The sequence below is a fragment of the Polyodon spathula genome, chromosome 23, assembly GCF_017654505.1.
Source record: "Polyodon spathula isolate WHYD16114869_AA chromosome 23, ASM1765450v1, whole genome shotgun sequence".
In the NCBI taxonomy this organism is placed as follows: domain Eukaryota; kingdom Metazoa; phylum Chordata; class Actinopteri; order Acipenseriformes; family Polyodontidae; genus Polyodon; species Polyodon spathula.
Window position 1 is genome coordinate 10689721 of NC_054556.1, and position 20771 is coordinate 10710491.

The 20771-nt window shown below is 38.3% G+C and overlaps 1 protein-coding gene across 1 annotated transcript in view; it reads left to right on the forward strand.

Moving 5' to 3' along the window:
- The window catches only part of LOC121298271 (glutamate receptor-interacting protein 2-like), a 44991-nt gene that overhangs the window by 12012 nt on the left and 12208 nt on the right, over positions 1 to 20771 (forward strand). Inside the window, exons 4-17 of the mRNA XM_041225301.1 lie at positions 153 to 298; positions 1974 to 2060; positions 2602 to 2677; positions 4513 to 4658; positions 6048 to 6195; positions 7368 to 7537; positions 10866 to 11000; positions 12376 to 12528; positions 12629 to 12815; positions 15782 to 15927; positions 17216 to 17296; positions 18748 to 18811; positions 19366 to 19511; positions 20112 to 20256. Of these exons, the coding sequence (XP_041081235.1) occupies positions 153 to 298; positions 1974 to 2060; positions 2602 to 2677; positions 4513 to 4658; positions 6048 to 6195; positions 7368 to 7537; positions 10866 to 11000; positions 12376 to 12528; positions 12629 to 12815; positions 15782 to 15927; positions 17216 to 17296; positions 18748 to 18811; positions 19366 to 19511; positions 20112 to 20256 (1830 nt within the window). The remainder of the gene's footprint in view (positions 1 to 152; positions 299 to 1973; positions 2061 to 2601; positions 2678 to 4512; positions 4659 to 6047; positions 6196 to 7367; positions 7538 to 10865; positions 11001 to 12375; positions 12529 to 12628; positions 12816 to 15781; positions 15928 to 17215; positions 17297 to 18747; positions 18812 to 19365; positions 19512 to 20111; positions 20257 to 20771) is intronic.

A 20771-nucleotide genomic window follows, 5' to 3' on the forward strand; every position in this document is an offset into this window, starting at 1 on the left:
TTTATTTTGCCTTGCTTAATCTGCAGGGGTCACTCGTTTCTGTAAAACAGCCTTTTCTTACAACGCTTTATGTTACACTAATGTACTCTTTGCAATGAACCTTATTACAGCTTAAAAGCTATTTCTGGCAATTGTCGTGGTGTGTTTTGCAGAAGCGACCAGCTAAATGTGGGTGACTACATCAAATCGGTCAATGGGATAAACTTGACCAAGCTGCGACATGATGAAATCATCAGCCTCTTAAAGAATGTGGGCGAGCGTGTGGTCCTGGAAGTGGAGTATGAGCTGCCCCCTGCTGGTAGGAAGTTGACTAATATCTTTGCTTCCAAACGAGGGGTGGGTGAGAGAGGGGCTAATGAAATATTAAGCTGCGCTTCTCTTGTTGCAGATCTCCAGAGCGTTTTAATCTATGCTAGTTTTTTTTATTTTTATTTTTTTTAAGTATTGGCCTAGACAAGTTCTCATTCTCTCGTCAGGTACGTACATGCTCTGCAGGTAGAATCAGGCTCAAGGGCAAAGCTGTATTAGTTTTTGACAAAATGTATGGGGCACAGGCAATTTAGAGGCTAATACACTTAAGAGATACTGACATGCTTTTGATGAGAAATAAAATGTAGGTCCCATACATCGTTACAATCTCGGAGCATTTGCTGAGCTTGTATTTTATAGAGGTTTTTCATTGTGATGGATGAATAATCTGTGCATTACAAAAATGTTTACCTGAAAGATGTTAAGTGTCCCTACTTTCAGAAAGACTTTCTTATTAAAGCAGCACAATAATAATAGGCTTTCCCTAAAAGGTACAATACTGTCGCTTTGAGTTAGGAATTTTAACTTGACTTTGTTAGTTTAAAATTAGCTGGTGTTAGACTGGAGCTACTTTAGGTTCAGAATCCATCTCAAACGTACCATGTGTAAAAAGAGCCTAGCAATTTTATTATAAAGTCGTATTGACTCAAAAAATTTAAAGATGGACATGGTGACTCCGTTCTGTTTTGAAATAATCACTGTAGGTGAGAATGACAGAGAGTCTCCACCCCACTAATTTGGTTTGTGTTTGTTTTTAATTCGCTCTACAAAGATGAAAGGTGAATTGTGGAATATTGCTGAAAAAACTAAACTCTTTCCAGAAATGTAAATCTAGCCCCCTGAGTCTAGGCTGCTATGTTTAACAAATGGTAACACTCTGAAACTGGAGACTTCATTGCAGCATTGAAACCGCTGAGTAATTGGTAGAAACATGCAACTGGAATGATGCAAGCATTTCCTATGTGTTTTGTCTATCAAAATTTGGACCACATTTTTTAAACGGTAAATTCATATTATCTAAAACCAAATGGATATCAAATGTTTTAAAAGATACACAAGAGTAACATTTTAAAATGTTACATTTTAAGCACAATTCTGGTAGATACTGTACAGTGTAATGCCATCCCACAGTGGTCTGAAATGCAAGTCTTAAAAGAAACTGGCAGAATGATATTTCAGATTTTTTTCAAGGTTTGAGGCATCTTTGGTGTTGCATCATGCCCAATGGGAAATGGGAATCACATTTAGAATTGATAGTGTGAAATTGTTATAGCTGGCCACCATGAAACCTTTCAATGTATTTTGACAAATTTTTACTGTAGTTTTTAATTTTGCACCACATTATTGCTTTGAATTTTTATACAGTTTTGAACAAAATACCCCCAGGGTTTGTTAAAAATACACTTCTATGGAATCTGTCTTAAAAAGTATTAATTTGTTTTATTTTTATTTTCAAACACTAGTAGAATTGGTGGAAAAAGGGTCTTGAAAATGCAAATGAACTATAAAAACGTGAATTTCATGCAAGTATGATGTATTTTGGAGAGAAATCCACTCCAGTCCTTTGTTTTAACAAGTGTTGGTTGTCTCACCTGTCAAGACTGTTGGCTTGTAAAAGGGGGATTGTGTTTACTCAGTACTGACCTGCTTCCTCTTCTCTCCAGCTCCTGATAGCAGCTCAGGTGTTATTTCGAAGACAATCGAGATCTGTCTGTATAAGGAAGGCAACAGCTTTGGCTTTGTGTTGAGAGGTTTGCATCAATTTTAGGTTTTTTATTGCAGTACTATAAAAATGGCACTACTCCAATTTATCTAAAGGTCAACTGTTACCTTTAAGTACCCAAATAAAAGGGAAACAATATATTACTATGCTTCATTTTTTAACCACAGGCTTCATAATATCTATAGCAGGCAGTAAGTCAAACTTTTAAAAGTCATTTTGATGCAGTTTTTCTTTTCTTCACTATTTAAATTCAGTAGTGTTGCTCTGCCATTATCCGCACTTCCAAACCATGTGGGCAAGAGGATAATTCCATGCAAGTTTAACAAACAATTTTTATACAGAGGTTAAAACGCTACCAGAACCACATGATAGCCAGTTAGCATATGCACACTTTTTGGTTTGTCAAAGGACAGTCAAGTAAACACACAACTCATAAGAGACACAGCTATTGGAGACCATTCAGAAACTACTTGGGGATATAGATCCTGGACTATTTGTAGCTGTGTGATTCCCTTAACAGCGGTGCAGTGTGAGGTGGACATTTTTAATGTTGCAAATTGTGATTTCAGGGGGAGCTCACGAAGACTGGCACAAATCACGGCCAGTGGTGGTGACCTATGTGAGACCTGGTGGCCCAGCAGACAGGTACAGTTTCATTATATTGAATCGGCAATCTAAGAAGAAAATGAATCATGAAACCTCATACATGATGAGCTAGATTCTCAAAGCAGTTACCAGGCCAGAATGAACTAGTTTTAATTGGGGGGGGGGGGTCTATGAGTAAAAAACTGCTTTGAGAAATTCTACCTATTGTGCATTGTGATGCAGAGATACAAAACCAAACCAAGTGGTTTTGATTTTATAAATCTTTTACTTGATCCCACATTCTACACGTGATGGTCCCGATTTAAGGGCTTTGTATCATGATTTAATATTACTTTTCAAATCTAGCGAATAGTTTCATTTTAATTGCAGGCACTAGTCAGCAAAGCACAGTATGTGGATCAGCAATAAGCCAGTTTTACCTGGCAAGGTTTGTCTGTTGGGTATAGCCATGCAAACTGTGCTCTGCAGTCTTTTGCTTTTAATAATTGAGACACTCCTTGGTCTCTAAGCTTAATAGAAGGTTACACTTGCCAAACTGTACAGAATGAATGTCTTTAAATAGAACTTTGTATGGGTCTGAAATGTTACAGTTACCATAACTACTAGGATTCGTCATGTTAGAATAACTTTGTGTATCATCATGGTAACTTTTTAAAACGAAGATGTTTTTAAAGCACTACTGTGGCCTCAAGAAGGCTCTCAAACATGCCTTGTCTCTAAGTTCAGCTGATACACCAGAGTGTAACCATTAACACGTCCCCCTGACACACAACCCAGTGCATGTGAGAAATGCTACGCACCCAATGCAGCATGGACAGGTTACTTATGGGAGAGCCCTATTGAGCCCACTGGGCTTAAAGCTTTTGAGTTTTGAAAAGTCACCAGGTTATGATATACAAAGGTATTCAAAACAGCACGAGGAACTCTAGTTTAAGGTAACTGTGATATTTTAGACCCATACTGTACAAGGTTACTCTTCAAGTAAAAGGTTTTCTATAGAGAAACACTATAGTCCATGAATCTCAGCCTGTAAGGATTAAAGACATTCTGTATCTTTCCATTTCTGTGCTCTTGATTCCATTTTTTTTTTTTTTTTAAATCCTACGATTTAAGAGTATCTTTGGAAGAATATTTCTTAGCGCTGCTTTGTTTTAGTAAAAAAAAAAAAAAAAAAGTCGACATGTTGGTCTTCAAAGCGAACGTGTTAAACTTTAATGTGCTTGCTTTAGAACTGGATTATTGGATTAGCGTTGGTACATTTTCTGTGTCAGCCAAATGGAAGATGGAGTTGCTTTCTTGTCAGTCTCCTTGTGCATCTTCCCCTCCTCCACTGGCAACTTTACAGAAAGTGCATATTTCTCATTCTGCATCTTTCAAAGATTCTCACTGGAAAAAACAAACATTGACAAGTTTGCATCCCTGCCATCTGTACTGTACTTGCTTGGGAATTGGGTACATACACGTTTTAAAACCACAACCTATGAAGGCAGAGATGCTTTTAGAGCAGAAAGAGTGGGATGGAAAAATCCAGAGTTCTTAGTTTACCAAGTATATAGTATCTTGCTAGTTGTTGAGGTGGTGGAATTTGTGACCCCAGAAAAATGCATTCTTTGCAGTGCCTAGTGCTTGCTAATTTGAATGCTTCGATAAAATTATCCATTTAATAGTACAAAATGTCCTATCAGCATCCCAGTCTAGCTGCTTTAAGATTGAATTGTCAAAATGCAACATAAAATGCACTTAATTTATTTTGCATTATGGTCTTCAAATCACCCCTTTTATTCACTGGGTGGTATCAAGTCAACTGTGGCTGTTGCTCTTCCCTAGTCAGCAGTAATGAATGGGAAAATTTCAGCTCTGCTTGTTCTCTGCAGGGAAGGGACCCTGAAAGCCAGTGACCGTCTCCTGAGTGTAGATGGGATACCCCTGCACAGTGTGGCACATGCCGATGCCCTCAATACACTGAACCAATGTGGCCAAGAGGCCCTCTTCCAAATCGAGTATGACGTTTCCATCGTGGGTAAGAAGGTCTTCAGCTTCTTTGGGGTGGGCTGCTACTGGGCTGGCCAAGCATTGTCTCGCAGGGTTTTTCTTCCAACACACCCCTAGAGTAAAACAAGCATGTAAATGCCCTTTGCTTGTTCCGTCTTCTGACACCTTAATTTTACAGGATTATATGATTTGGGTGATTTTAACTGTCCTAGTTTAATGTTTTTAATAGTGCTGTCCAGCTTATTGAAACTGTAGGACAGGTGTATAATACAAGCCTGTGTGGATGTTTGTATAGGGATGTACACAAAGCTTATTTTGCATTTTTTTATTTTTTTATTTTACCTTATAAATGGGATTTTAACATAGAATACAGTGTATAGTTGTTTTACTGTAGTTGTGCATTTCCTGGCTGGGGTTAAACTCTTAATTTAAAAGCTCATGGTGTAATTTGTACTTTTACAAGCAATTGACTGGACTGATGTTCCTCAGCAAAGAAATTGAACAATATCTTTTCTCATCCGTATTGTGTTAAATCTAGATAGTGCCTTCCAAATGTTTTTTCGGTGTTCTGAAAAGTCAAGACTCCAACTCACTCCAATATTCCGCTGCCTTTGATAATGAGTGTATTTAGCTTCCACTTAATTACTGATGCAAATTACTACGTGTTTTCAATTTGGCTGAACAGCAGGCTCCTGACCTTCTGACGACGGAATGATTTGAACTTTTCAAAACCCCCGTAACTGCTGCTTTCCTGCAAAGGGGTCTCTGCCCCCTATTTAGTGCTAATAATACTTTCTAATATAATGCCATTTAGTAATGCAAGTGGTGAGCATATAAAGCAGTTTACAGGTGGCTAAATGCTTCTGTCGTTTGAAAGCCATTTCTAAGCATCCTAACCATTTTTATGCATCATATTCTCCCCGTCTACACACTTCAAAAGTCAACAGGAAAAAGTTGAGCGGTTTTGCAAATGCAGCTGACATCTGTTCCTGAATAGAGGAATGCCAATCTCCAGTACTTCCGCTAAGCTTCACCATTGAAACTACCCATAAGTGGCATTTTGGAGAAATGTGCTTTGGAAATACTTCTTAGCCAGTTGTTAAAGGACAGCAACTTTTAAATCCTGAAAACAGGTAGGGAGTGCAGTAATCATGATGCTTTGGCTACATGCAAGACCATGGATTTACTAATTTACCACTGTAACCCCACAGATGCAGAATTTATTTTAAGAACATTTGATCTAAAGGCAGTACCGCATGGAGTGCAGGGCGAGTCATAGGATTGGGATCTTTTTAGTTCAAATCCTGACTGCACTAACCTGTCAATCTCGGGATCCACAGAGAACACTGCACAGGCTTTTTTGCCCTCATCGGCGGTGATTAATTAACATTTTTGGTTTTGCGTTTGGTTTACCCAGATTCCGTAACAAACGCATCAGGCCCTCTTTTGGTGGAGATTGCGAAACCTCCAGGGTCGAATCTGGGGATCACCTTGACAACAGGGTTGCATCGGAACAAACAAGTGATAGTCATTGAGAAGATCAAAGCAGCAAGCGTGGTCGACAGGTAAGGCAAAGTCAGCTTTAAAGATCAAGGAGTCTGCTTCATCACAGTCTCAAAGAGCACTGCCTCGCCAGTTTAATGTGCTAGTGGTTCTGTCATTAAAAGTTAAGTAGAACAGTTTACAAATTCATAAACTTGTGTGTTGCTGATGGTGGTTAACTAATGATGCAGAGAAATCTGTATACATCCCTGAATGAAGAGTGTCATTTTAATATGAATTTGATTATCACATAAACTGCTTTTGTCATCCTTCCATGAATTTAAACACTCAATCAAGTCCTGACGTAAAACTATAAGAAACTAAGTGATTTATTCATGTTTTAGTGTGCTTAGTTTCTTATACTGTAGTTGTACCCCTTAAAGGACACTTATGCATGTAACATTATGTATTTATTTATTTGGCAGACTCCTTTATCAAGGCATGTCTTGTGCACCAGTAACACCCTTGAAACCAGTACATTTTTCCATTGCAGCTCTTGAAGAAAATAATGGTGCACAGCCTCTCAGTTGTCATTTGGATACTGGCCTTCTTTCAGAAACTCAACCATACTCATAGACAGTAACAAAGATAAAACACAATGCCAGTGACTTTATTAAACATGCCGGTAAAATATTTGCTGCTGTTATATATCCAACTTTTTTACAAAACCGCATCAGTGTGTGCTCAGTAAGATAATACTAGCAGAATAGGCCAATGTATTTCTCTTGGACACGGACAGTGCAAGAAACTGAAGCTCTTGTATAGATTTGGTCAGACACCTAAACCAAAGTCGAACTCAAATTAATGCCTACAGTAGAACTGTGCAGTGTTGCATAACTAAATACTAAACTATTCTCCTGCTAAGTCATTCCACACATATAATTAGTGAAGTGTTTCCCCTGCTTGCCCCTTTCCCATGCTTTCTTCCAAAGCAATATGTAAGAATCTACAACATGCTATTAAAAACCGGTGCAATACTTCAATGGGGGGCCTGGGGAAGTTGAACGATGACGATTAATACAGTACCAGTAAGAAATGAAAGTTACTTTCACCTCTGCCAAATACCCACGAGTACAGAAACAACAATAAATGATGAGTCAAATCACAAGATAATAAACAAACAAATACTGTGCAAATTCAGAGTTAATTCAATAAATCCTTAGCAGTGTTTTTATAATCTGTTTTGTTCTACCAGATGCGGTGCGTTGCACGTCGGGGATCACATCCTGTCTATCGATGGCACTGGTACTGAACACTGCTCAGTCCTGGAGGCCACTCAGCTGTTAGCCAGCACCTCTGAGAATGTTAAACTCGAGATCCTGTCTGCACACCACAGCCGACTGCCACTGAAACCCCAGGAAACAGGTGAGTGCCATGCTTCAGTTGTTATTCTGCCACACTGGGTACAATCCAAGGTTGTAAATGTAATCCTAACTCTTTATGGTGTTTGTTATCATTCTGGTGGTTCTGAGTTTTGTTGGTCCAATAGTGAGTCACTCTGCAGGTTACTAAATGTTGCGTTTGGAAGCTGACTGCACCTGTGCAGCATCTAGACAGGTCCGCTGCAGTTCATTTATTATTCAGAATTGCAACCTCTGTGCAAGATTAGGGTGGTAGGTTTTTTTTTTTTATCCTCACTCTTTAACACATGCATGATCAGGGATCGAAATACCAATTTATTTGCGCAAACTTTGCATTAATCAAAATTAGGTATACGTTTTCAAAACTGTTATAAGCTACCGCCTTCCGATACATAGAATTACACAATGCAGTCTGTGGCCTTGCCAATATTTGCCTTTATTTAGACCAGCAGCTGTGATGACAAATGCTTTTGCTTTATCAAGACTTGACCGCTGCTATTGTTGGTGGTGTTTTTTTTTATTAAGGTTGTCCAGAATGCTTTTACCGTGGGGTGCTGCACATCTTCCTAGCTCTGTGTTTTGCATTAAGAAGTGGTGTACATCTTTGTGTAGGCTGTTGTCAATATAGAGAAATGGGGTGGCAATATATGATGTGTGTGTGTGTGTGTGTGTCTATATATATATATATATATATATATATATATATATATATATATATATATATATATATATATATATATATATTTCTACAAATACAACATGTACATATAATAACACATTTGTACCACTGCTTCAAGAATCCAGCTTTAAGGCCAGTTGACTAATAAGAAACTGACAGATCTCAATAGACAAACTACTCCTTGCAGGGTTTTATTTATAGTGTGTGGGTCATTTTATACTTTCAATTTAAGCTGAAATGTTCACTGCTGGGAATAGAATAGAGATGGTCTGCTTTACTGCTTCAGAAATGGGGTATATGTTGTAGCTTCCCAATGTTGTATTATAAACTAGGATATACTCGTAGAACACTGCAGTATTGAGAGTGGACAATACATTGAAGTGCATTTGTAAACCTTGCATGTAGCAAAAGCTGTCCTAATAGAGCAGTGGTTGTATTGGCAGTTTTTACGGTATATTTCCTGGTTTTGTGGTCGTACAGGGAATGTTTTGAGAGTTATGAGTGATTAAAATTAATGGTAGCATGTTTACTATACACATAATAAATATATATTTTTTTAAGATAAATGTAATAAACCAGAAGGCATTCGTCGGAAGTTTTGCTGTTGCCTTCAAATTCAGTGGTATTAATCTCCCTTATAAGATGAAGGCTTTTCAGTTTCAGCACTTCTGGTTTTAATATGCGCTAGGTGTTGGCATTTGCTGATGAAGATCAAATGAAACTCTCTCTGTAGATTTATTTTCCAGAAAAGTGGCTTCTTCAAAAGACTGATAAGCTTAGCATCAGTCCGAGAAAGTGAGGATTTTAAATGATTTTTTTATAATTCTTTAAAGAAATGAGAATTCTACAACTCAATCTTTTTTCTTTTTTTCTTGCAATTCTCTGCATTATCTTTGTGATTCATCAGTTAACCTGCTAGCTGGAATTTTAAAGAGGCAGCACTTCTTACCTCCACGTTCTTTGCCTAATGTGAAAATGAAATATCAATCTTCCAAAGAGCTGGAAGATCAAGGATTACCTCTTTTCACATTGTTTAAATAGAGACTTTTGAGCAGTTTCTGGTTGCCAATAACAGATTTAATATCAGTACCAAGTTTTTCTCCAGTATTAGTTGGTGGTTTTCCAGACGTATGCAACAATGTGCACTGCTTATGGTAAGTATTCACTCGCCTTGGATGTTTTCACAGTTTGTTGTGTTACAACCTGAAATCTTGATGCATTTAAATGGGATTTATTTACCTTTTGATTTACACAAAACACTCAGGCAAGATAATTTTTATTGTGAAAACAACAGTTAATGGAGGGGACAAAACTGAAATGTCTTGGTTAGATCAGTATTCACCCGCCTGAGTCTATACTTGATAGAACCACCTTTGGCAGCAATTACAGCTGTGAGTCTTTTGAGATAAGTCTCTACCAGGTTTGCACATCTGGATCATGCAATATTCACCTATTCTTCTTGGCAAAATTGTTCAAGCTCTGTCAAGTTGGATGGGGATCGTTGATGGACAGCAGTCTTCAAGTCTTGCCACAGATTATCAATCGGATTCAAGTCCGGACTTTGACTGGGTCACTCTAGGACATTCACTTTCTTGTATTTAAGTCCGGCTAGTGTCGCTTTGGCTGTGTGCTTGGGGTCATTGTCCTGCTGAAAGGTGAATCTCCGTCCCAGTCTTAGGTCTTTTGCATGCTGAAGCAGGTTTTCCTCAAGGATTTGCCTGTATTTAGCTGCATCCATTTTGCCCTCTACCCTAGGATGAAAATCATCCCCATAGCATGATGCTGCCACCACCATGCTTCACAGCAGGGATGGTGTTACCTGGGTGATGTGCTGTGTTGGGTTTGCGCCAGACATAACGCTTTGCATTTAGGCCAAATTGTTAAATTTTTCTTTCATTGAACGACAGAATCTTTGATTTGTGGAGTAACTCATCTATTGTTGACACATGGACAGTTTCTCCCATCTCAGCCATGGAACGCTGTAAGTGTTTAGACAGGCACGTACACTATATCCCCAGAATCGAAAAACTGTGACAGATGAATGTATAGCCATACACCTCCACTATATCTTGTGCTGCCAGGAATAATATGCTAGCCAAGTTGAACATGACTTCTCATTGGTAATGCTCTCTGGTAAAAACCTTTAATTTTTTACTGTAGGAATTAGAAGTGGTCAGCTTGTCTGTCAAAAGAAAGTGAACTTTAAGGAGAATTTTGCCTCATCATTTTCCATTTGCACTGTCTATCCATTTTTTGTGAGTGAAAGTTTGGATGTTGATTGTGCCAGAATCTGCTGCTTAAAAAATAAAACTATATAATTACATTTTTAAACAAGTGGGATGCAAGGAAATTCTTTTTGCACAAGTTATTGAGAATATCTGAATCGGAGGGTATATTGTATGTCCTTCAAAACATCACGCTTCCATTTTTACAAGTGACAAGCACTTGCCATAGAAATTGAATACATTGTATTAACACATCTGAGAAAAAGTAGTTCCAAAACAGGGCTGGGTGAAAGAAAATACGTTTTATCACCATTGCATTCTGAGATTGCTATAGAACAAATTGTTTGTCTTATGTGGTCATTATTCTCATTCTGATGGTATTTTTTTTGCTACATTTTAACTAGAAGGACTTCATTTTTCTTTGACAGTAAAAGTACAGAAGAGTGACCACCATCATTGCTGGGACCCCTGTGTCAATTATTGTCATACTCAGCACCCAGGACACTGCAAGACCCCCACCTGGACCTCCTCTAACCCACCCACCAACCAGGACTACTGCAAATGTAATTACAGTGCCATTCATTCCAGTTTTGCTGGGCATCTTAGCGACCCATTGAAAGATTGAAGCATATCATAGAACAAGTTCAGCATAGGCCAGTGCCTTGCCGATTCCTGGTATGGCCTTTATCGGCAGATTCCTGGTTTCCATGAAGTCGCGTTGACTTTTCATTATTGTTTTATTTATTTTTATTTATGAAAAAATTAATTAAAAAAAAACTCCACAAATGCTATAGAAGTATATGCAGGGTCTTGCCAGTTATTTATTGGGAAGTTAAGTAGGCCAGCTGAGCCTCATAAAGTGTCATCTGATGTTGTGTATAAGGCCTGAAGTACTAACAGGGCTGTTAGTTGTCTGTAAAATGGGTGGCAAATATTTGTGAAGGTTTGACGTGTTACATTTTTATGTATTTTGAGTTGCCTGGTTACTTTAGGGCAGCATGTCTCGTATTTTATTTGGCGATTTTTGTATGAAATTGATCTGCCAGGATAAGAACATGGAACCAGTCAAAGAGTAAAGACTGGTTCATACTTCAGTCATGCCACCATCGCCAAGGGCAACTGTCTGGTGATCCAAGGGAAAGTTGAATCCTTCCCTAGTGAAGCTGGTTGTGTCATGCCTTGGTCTCAGGGTATTCACAAGACTTAATGAACTGGTCTTATGAATTTCCAGGACAGTTTATGGGTAGGTCAACATTGCCACCAATGTGGGAGAATGTGTTTATAACTGCTTCACTTTCTTTAAATAGCTGAATTCAAACTACCTGTCTTTCAGTAGATTTAATTTAGTCCCCTAAATAAAATCTCAACACTGACATCCAGCACCACAGCAACGCAGCCCCAGAATGGAACAGTGAATCTCATTTTTAATCCCTCCCAATTCCAATTCCCATGTGGCATTAATCAGCTTACTGGCTTTAAATACTTCAGCAGGCCTTTCTGGTGTAAATATATGCAAAAGCTTGCCATTTTAGGTACAGTAGAAGATAATTTGCCTAAGCTTTGTTGGATGAAACATTGTCCTCTCCCAATGTGAATCACTTGTGTGTGTGTGTGTGTGTGTGTGTGTGTGTAGAAGAGTAAATGTACAGCACCTGTATCCCAGCACTGTGCCATACTGGACCTAGTAGTCAGACAGTTTAGTTGCAATATATTAATAATTGCAGAACGTTAATACAATTGAGTTAAATATATGGCCAATACCTTTTACAGAGTATAAAATAACACTTCATTATTGTGAAGATTAATATTGACTATCCAATTTGTGCTTTTGAAATATTCATAAAACCTCTTCTTTGCTCAAGTTTGTTTCATATCACTGTTCTGTCTGTTCCTACAGTTAAACACTTTCCCTATTTGTGATCTCTCTCATTGTGATAGCTCTGGTGTCTACCAACTTTTCTCCGGGCTCCATGAGCACTGCAGGATTCTTCAGTCAGAACTCAAGCACTCTGCCACGCAACTCTCAGCCCGTGAGTCCTCGTAACACCATGATGAAGAGGAGGCAGAAGAAGAAGGAGCACAAGAGCTCATGTGCGTAGGGAACAGCTGCTCTTTAACAGCACTCTATTTTGATAACTGACTGATTTTGCAACCAGGCTTATGCGCTCTCCTCCTGCTTGTGCCCTGTCAGTGTCTCTGGCCTCCAGCTCGGTGGGCCCAGGAGGTCAGATCATTCACACAGAGACTGGCGAGGTGATCCTGAGGGGGGACCCCCTAAATGGCTTCGGCATCCAGCTTCAGGGGGGAATCTTTGCCACGGAAACCCTCTCCTCACCGCCGATCCTCCGCTTCATTGAGCCTGACAGCTCAGCCGAGAGGTGAGCCACACTTTATCATCAAGTCATTTTAAAAGTAGCTACTACTTAATGCAACACATTCCAAATCCTCCTGTACACAAGTATAATATGGCATAAAACCGAACTGGTTTGTGATGCTGTTTAAGTACAATCAAATAATTTTCATAAGCAAGCTGTCTCTCAAAATGTGTGGTATCAGTATTCAAAATGTTTTTGTGTTTTACTGCCAAGGTACAATGAGTGGGCGAGATAGTTTTTGTTAATTTTTCCCTAAACAGTGGATTTCTGCGATGATGAATACCCAGACTGGTGTCATAATGATATATTGTCACTAGAGGCTTTCATGATAAAACCGCTTCTGCTAGCTCATAATGTGCACTAATCCTGTAGGCAAAGAACAAGCTAATTGGTTGTAGATGTAGATGAAACTGTGCGAGACACATTTTATATAGTTTTCAAGGAGATACTGTATTTAATAGAAAAAGGATTCCATTTAGAATTTTTAAAGAGGGTATCCCATAAAATGTAATTACTAACCTACACCAAAAGCACAGCTAATGAAACCATTAAAAGGAAAATAATACAGGTTTCAGATGATTTTAAAATAGTCTGAAGCGTGGATGTGGAAATAATTGATGAATCATGTTATGTGATGAACTTGACCAATTCGATCATTTCTGATCAGTAAATTATAATTATTCTTGAGCTGAGTTGTTCTGCAGTTATTAGTTGTAAACCTTTCAAATTTTTTCATATATTCTCATTTATCATACTGGATTATTGCTTGGTCACCTACAAGACTTGCATGCTTTGTTGCGTAAAAGCGGTGTGTGTGTTTCTCTCTCTCTCTCTCTCTCTCTCTCTCTCTCTCTCTCTCTCTCTCTCTCTCTCTCTCTCTCTCTCAATCTCTCTCTTAAATTTGCCATTTCTTTTCATCAGTGCGATATCTCACTCATTGCAATGTCAGCTCGGATCTGTCCAGGCTCATACTCACAAGAGTGTTTTCTTCTGAGCAAAATTAATTAACGCTTAAGTATTGAGACTGACTGGCTGGGGAGGCTGTTTATTAATAATGTCCAAATGAGGTTAGCTAAGGCTTTATATACTGAAAGCTCAGTAGAGCTAGGGCAATACTTTGACTGGGAACTGTATATGGAAACTTCTGCTGTGCTGTGTAGCTACCCAAGTATGTCCAAATTCTAGCCTGACTAAATTCCTAGCTCTTGACCTTAAATTCATTTTCTATACCACGTTATTATTGCAAAATGGACTCGGGTTCATTTAAAAAGTGCATTTTAATAAAATGTATACAGTAAAGGTTGATACTGTGTGCCACTAATTATCAGCATGAAGCCCAGACTTCATCCCATCCACTCTTTTTATTTAAATTTGTAATAATTATCCTAACACTGTTACTTGTATTACTTAGCCAAACAGACTTTAAAAGCATGAAGACATACATGTCTCATTGCTTACAGAGGTTACTGAGTGCAACTTCTGATTACAGTGGGGGCAATATGCACTGTTCCTTCAGCACTGAATATATTGCTGGACCCTTTTTTCGATCTACGTCCTGGAGACAAACTCAGATAATTTTCTAATCAATCTGAATCTGTCTAATGGGGTTCAGGTCATAGTCCTTGGGCATTGAATTATAAACTATGGACCAGTCATGGTATTAAAGAGGTGGCCTTTTAACCCTTGCTCGGTGTAATTGAAATTCCGAATGTAAAGCTTTCCTTGTGAAAAGAAAGTGTTTAAGTTTTGAACCGTTGCCATTTTGTAGTTCAGACCTGGAGTGGATTTTCAGAGTTGTTTGCATGTTGTTTTTTTGTGGTGTTTCCAGCTGTTCAATGTCTTTACAGTTATACGTTTAACACTACTCAATAAACATCGAAGACAAAAATAATCACATTTCATTTGAGCAGTTTCTTGTCTTATTCGAACGTACTTAACGCCTGTAGCTAATTAGTATAATTTCATGATACTTACTGTAATTCAAGAGGTAAAGTCATCGCGGTGGATATCAATCTTGGCTTTCTTTCAATATATAAAATCTTTCCACAGCGAGTATTTTGATTTGTCAGAAGTCAGATACAGAATCACATCTTAAGACCTACTTGTTTGATGTATCTTTTTAAATAGTTAAATTGTTTTTCAATTACAATCAAAGTGTGTATATATATAATGTCCTGCATAGTAATACTTAAAAAACTATAAAATCTGTGAACCTGATGAAGACACGGTAGTGTCGAAACACGTTGTTTGTTTGTTTTTCTAGTCGTATTTTAAACTAAAAGATATTTTTTATAAGAAAATAAATGAGCAGGAATTATACAATTAATCCGTTTTGAAGTAAAATAACGAGAGTGCGACCATGACCATGCTTTCACTATATATAATTACCTTATACTGGTCAGCACCTCATTAATACAACCAAAAAAAACCCACAAAAGGGGAAGTATTTCGTGAGTGCACATCACGGTTTAATGGTTTTTTTTTATATATATATATATATATACACACATACACACACACACACACACACACACACACACACACACACACACACACACTTTTACTAATTACCTACAATGGAAAAATATATATAAAAAAATTTAAGATCCCAGATAATCAAGGTTTCAGTCCTGTTTCTAATCCCAGACCAGCCCGGAGGGGAGCAATTAATCTTCATTAATAATGTTGTTGGCATATTGTACAGCTCTGTACAAATAGTCGAAAACTTCCAAATCGTATTGGATAAACATGAATACATCATAAAAGCAATTGCTTTGACTCCTTTGGCTACCTTTCACTGTTTTCTCTAAAGAGGAGCAGACCAAAATGGCAAGAGGGGCTGCTCTATATTTTACTAAAGGGAAGTCTTTGTATAAGAGAGTTAATTTACTAGTAAGGGGAGCTTTTAAACTTGAGGGACCTCCCATTATCTTGCGTTCTAATGTGGAGGCTCTTCATTGTGTTCACAGGTGTGGTTTACTGCAGGTAGGAGACAGACTACTGTCCATCAATAACATACCAACAGAGGACGGAACTCTGGAAGAAGCTAACCAGCTCTTAAGAGATGCTGCGCTCGCCAACAAAGTCACCTTGGAAGTAGAGTTTGATGTTGCAGGTAGGGAAATGACAGGATTCTTTTTCCTACCGAATTTAAGTGCAGTGGACTTCCGCTAATGGAACTGTGCTAGTCTGATCTGACCTAAATATGAACCGCACTATCATAATGAAATGCAGGCTGATGGCAGCTGTAGAAACAAAACTTGAATATTGTGTTTCTGTGATTAGGGTGTAAAACATGAACAATTATCACTGTGTGCTTTTACTAAATAAAAAGGTTATTGCTAATTTTATAGGAAATCTAAGTCTAGCAAACATAACAAAGACAGGGCTTTATTAAGTATCCTTACTCACTAAATCGCTAACCTCTTCGGTTGCCAACTGTTTATCCTTTTTTAAGTCAATACCGAATCTTGCTGTTCTCGCAACCTTCAAAAGAAACTAGTTTGCAACTAGCACCAAGTGCTGGTGTGAAAGGTATTTCTGTTCAGACATTCCAGGTGCTACCCCTAGTCAACACAGCTGTGGATGGGTACCTGGAGAAACAGACAGCTGCCGAAGTGCAGTCAGGTGTAGTTCAGACCAAGTCAATCTATGTTATTGTCCTGCTGTTAGTCTTATAGGAGATATTATTGAGGTTTAAAGAAAAAAAATTGATTTTCTCACTGCGTGCTGGGTGGCTCACTATCAGCCTAGTGTAAGGTACTATACATGCAATCCAGGACAACAAAATACCTACCACTAAGACTTACAGACCTACTTTGACCTCACTAAATTACAATGCAATCAAGTATAATAATGCACCTGCAATATTCTGCCGCTGTTTAAGTGGTTAAAATAGAACCTATTTACCCTAAGAAGTCTGTCCTAGAGAATCATAGCAGTTAGAGGTAGCTATAAACCAGACCCACATTGTTTTTTATGGTATTGGTTTCTGGGGATATGTCCATCTGCATGTCGCATTTACATATTTGCATGTGTCTGGAAAACATTAAAGAAACTGGCTTTTAGCCAGGAGGTCCCCGGTTCAAATCTCAGCTCAGCTACTGACTCATCATGTGACCCCAGGCAAGTCACTTAACCTCCTTGTGCTCCGTCTTTCAGGTGAGACGTTGTTGTAAGTGACTCTGCAGCTGATACATAGTTCACACACCCTAGCCTCGTATCTTGTAAAGAGCTTTGTGATGGTGGTCCACTATGAAAGGCGCTATATAAAAATAAATTATTATTATATACTGTACGTTATGGTCATCAACGTTTGTCATCTGATGGCCCTAATTTTACCACTGTGGCAGGTTATGTATGTTCATGACATAACTTGCTCATGTTTACATTTTCATTCCCAGAATCTGTTGTACCCAGCAGCGGCACATTCCATGTTAAACTACCCAAGAAGAAAGGAGTGGAGCTGGGAATTACAATCAGTGGTGAGCAATGGCCAGTGAAGCCTTATTAAAAAAAAAAAAAAATTCCTTCTTCCAAACCCGTATTCAGAACAGCATCGACGGCCTCATACAATCCCAGGCCAGTAAATTAATCTTCTCCTAAATCGATTCCTGTGCAATGTGCTCTGTTCCATAACTTCAGCAAGCCTGTTAGGAGACTGTCATTCCGTGACGAAGTGCTTCATTAGAAATGTTTAAAAAAACAGTGGGTGGTTCTGGACATTTATCTTTGTCGATTTACCATCCTCTATGTTTCCCCTCTTGCTGGAGGGATAACCATTCCAAATCCGCTGGAATGCTAAAATAATCTACTCTTAAGTCATAGTTTAGTTAAATAATTTGCAAACAAGGGACAATTTTTGTTGCGAGCACAACAACCGATAGAATGCTATTTCCATGTACAGTGTTCTCAAGAGGACTTCAAGTAGTACCATATTCCATGTCATGTCAAATGAAGATGCTATAACATGTATGTCTTTCAAAACTGCACATTTTAGACCAATGTAGAAAGCAACATGGCTTCATTACTTTTTTGTTTTTGTTTGTCAAATAATTAACCACTAAGAAATACATAAATATTATGTTAAACCATTTTTTAGAGGGGCTTTCTGTTGCCCTTGTAGCATCCTAATATGTCTGTGTCCAAAAGCATAACGTTTTGCATAGTTGGCAATATAGGGGTTATCAGAAAGCCCAACTCTGTCAATTTTAAGTGTTGTCCTTGGCGTTCATGGGGTTTGTTAAACTCATTTGTTGTAGTGCAACGCTCCAGGTAACGGGCCTTCTCGGTGCAGCATGCCCTTGGTGTAGTGGATGATTCATAATGCAAAGAACACTAAACATCAGCTTCTTTCCCTTGACAATCTCTGTCTCGTGGAAGGTCTGCAGTGTCCTGGGATAACCAAGGGAAATGGAAAGTTTTGGCTTTATGCAGCGATCAGGCACTATAGATGTTTGGCATCTGAATTTCTATTAATTCTTTATTACAGTCTGTTTATAGAAACTGTAGGCTGATACAAATAATCTTCATCTGTTTTACTTTTCCCAGCTCCCTGGCTGCAAGCAGTGGCTGTTATAATTTTTAATGTTTTTATTAATTAGATCCATTATGAACTTCAAAACATAGCAAGATGTTTTGTTTCCCTGCAGCAAATGTAGCTTTTAATATGCATTTACTTAAATGCCCATGGCTTTGTAAATTGGACCTGATTCCTGTCAGATTTCCTTGTTGTCCAGAGAACATTTAAAGTCATTTTTACAAAGTACCTTGCTCTTGCCTAATTGTGTTTCTTAATGTATCTTTCCAATGTATACAGAGTCTGACAAATGTTTTATGAAGTCTGTGTTTAAATTTCCCTTGGGGAATGGTTCTGTGCAGTGTGATACAGCTTATAAATTGAATGCCCTCTCAATTATCTTCTCTTGACTGACAGCAAGCAGAAAGCCAGGAGAGCCCCTGATAATCTCAGATATTAAGAAAGGCAGCATTGCACACAGGTACACATCTCTGCGTCTCTCTTTATATGAAATGCCTTTGGGGGAACTCTTGACAGAGCTACAGTGTCATTTAGCAAATCAGTTTTTAATTTTTAAAATTTATTAGATAGAATATAGAAGAAGGAGCCATAGAAGGAGGAGCCAGCATCTTCTAGAAATGCCACTTTGGGTTGTTTCCTTGTGTTGTGTTGTCAATACACTGCTGTACTAGATGGTGCTGCAGCTATTGTATTATAAAGATGCTGATCTAGCTGGCAGTATATATGGTAACCAAAACTAAAGAGCAGCTCCTGAGTTTATTCAAAGCACCTTGAAGCTACTTGCTCTTAAAGTCAAAACTCAACCATCTTGAAAGACATGTGTGTTATTACTGTTAGTGACAAAAGCACACTGCTTAAAAGATAAGGGGAAATGATAATTGATTTAAAATGAATAACATTGGTTCTATTTTGTAAAAAGACTAAATTGCATGTCATTCATGTGTAAATATATTAGCCTCTAAGCACATACCATTAATGCAGGTTTTTTTTTTTATTTTTCCTTCCACTCCACAGAACTGGCACCCTGGAGCCCGGAGACAAGCTGCTGGCCATCGACAACATCCGGCTGGAGAACTGCTCCATGGAGGATGCAGTGCAGATCCTGCAGCAGTGCGAGGACCTGGTCAAACTGAAGATACGCAAGGATGAAGACAACTCCGGTAGGAGACACCCTCCGGGCTGGTGTATCCCACTGAGTCAGTTTGGAGGAAAAAGACACGAGTGCCCCAGGAGGACCTTGAGGGGACTTCAAGTTGCTTAATAAAGTTGGACAATTCAGAGAGGACTTGCTGTTCTGAGATAAGAGTGAAATACAGTAGCTGTGATATTATTTAAGTGTTTTTTTGAAAAGCATTCTAACCTGCTCCAAAACATATCAATTGTTTTTAGAAAGCTTTTATTGCTTTATTATTTATGTAGAATTTTCAAAAGCAGTCCTTAAAAAAAAAAAAAAAAAAAAAAAAAAAAAACATTCCTTAAAACAATTCTATTTGAGAAATTCTGTTTTTTTTTTTTTTTTTTTTTACAGTGATTTTTACACAGGCATGAGAAATATATTTTGTGTGTAATACACTACATCTGAGACACCTTTAGACAAACAGAAAGCTTTCTTATTAGCGTCTGTACATCAATTCAATTTATCTCACCTCTTTTAAATGAATAGGAGTATGTTCTCTACTTGTTTAACATTCTTGTTCCATGGTTTTACTGTGTCAGAGAGGAATGTATGATCTGATCTTGTCCACTCTCAATCCCCACAGATGAACAGGAAATGACTGGCTCTATAATCTACACTGTGGAGCTGAAGAGGTATGGCGGTCCATTGGGAATCACCATCTCGGGCACTGAAGAACCCTTTGACCCCATTGTCATCTCCGGCCTCACCAAAAGAGGGCTAGCAGAGAGGTAAGCACTTCTACCCCTCTAATGTAATGAGCTCCCTCTGGTGGTTGGTTGTCAGAAATACAACATATTACACTGTATAGAACACTGTATTCCACTTTATATAGCGAGCCTTGAAGTCAAACCTCTTGCCAACTAAGCTTTTGTCAAAATGCTACTTCATATCAATTGTGAGGAGCTAGGTCTTACAGAAGCTAAATGACTAGAGGCTGGCTTAAGCTTTCCCCTCCATTGTAATTTGGAGTAATTATATGACAAGGACGACCCTCCTGTATCAAGGTAATGCATTAGATGAATGTAGAGTGCAACAATTAACTTTAACTATATATTTCTGTACGGTCTCATAAAAATGCTCGAATAAACCAATCCTTTAGAAAAAAAATTATGGTTTTAGATGTTAAATGGGGAGCCGCATATACATCTTATACCCAATGTACTTTTTGGGGTCATTCCCTGAATGCAAAATAAAAAAAAGAAGGGCGTACATGAAATACAGTGAGTAAAGTAGCAATGCTGTG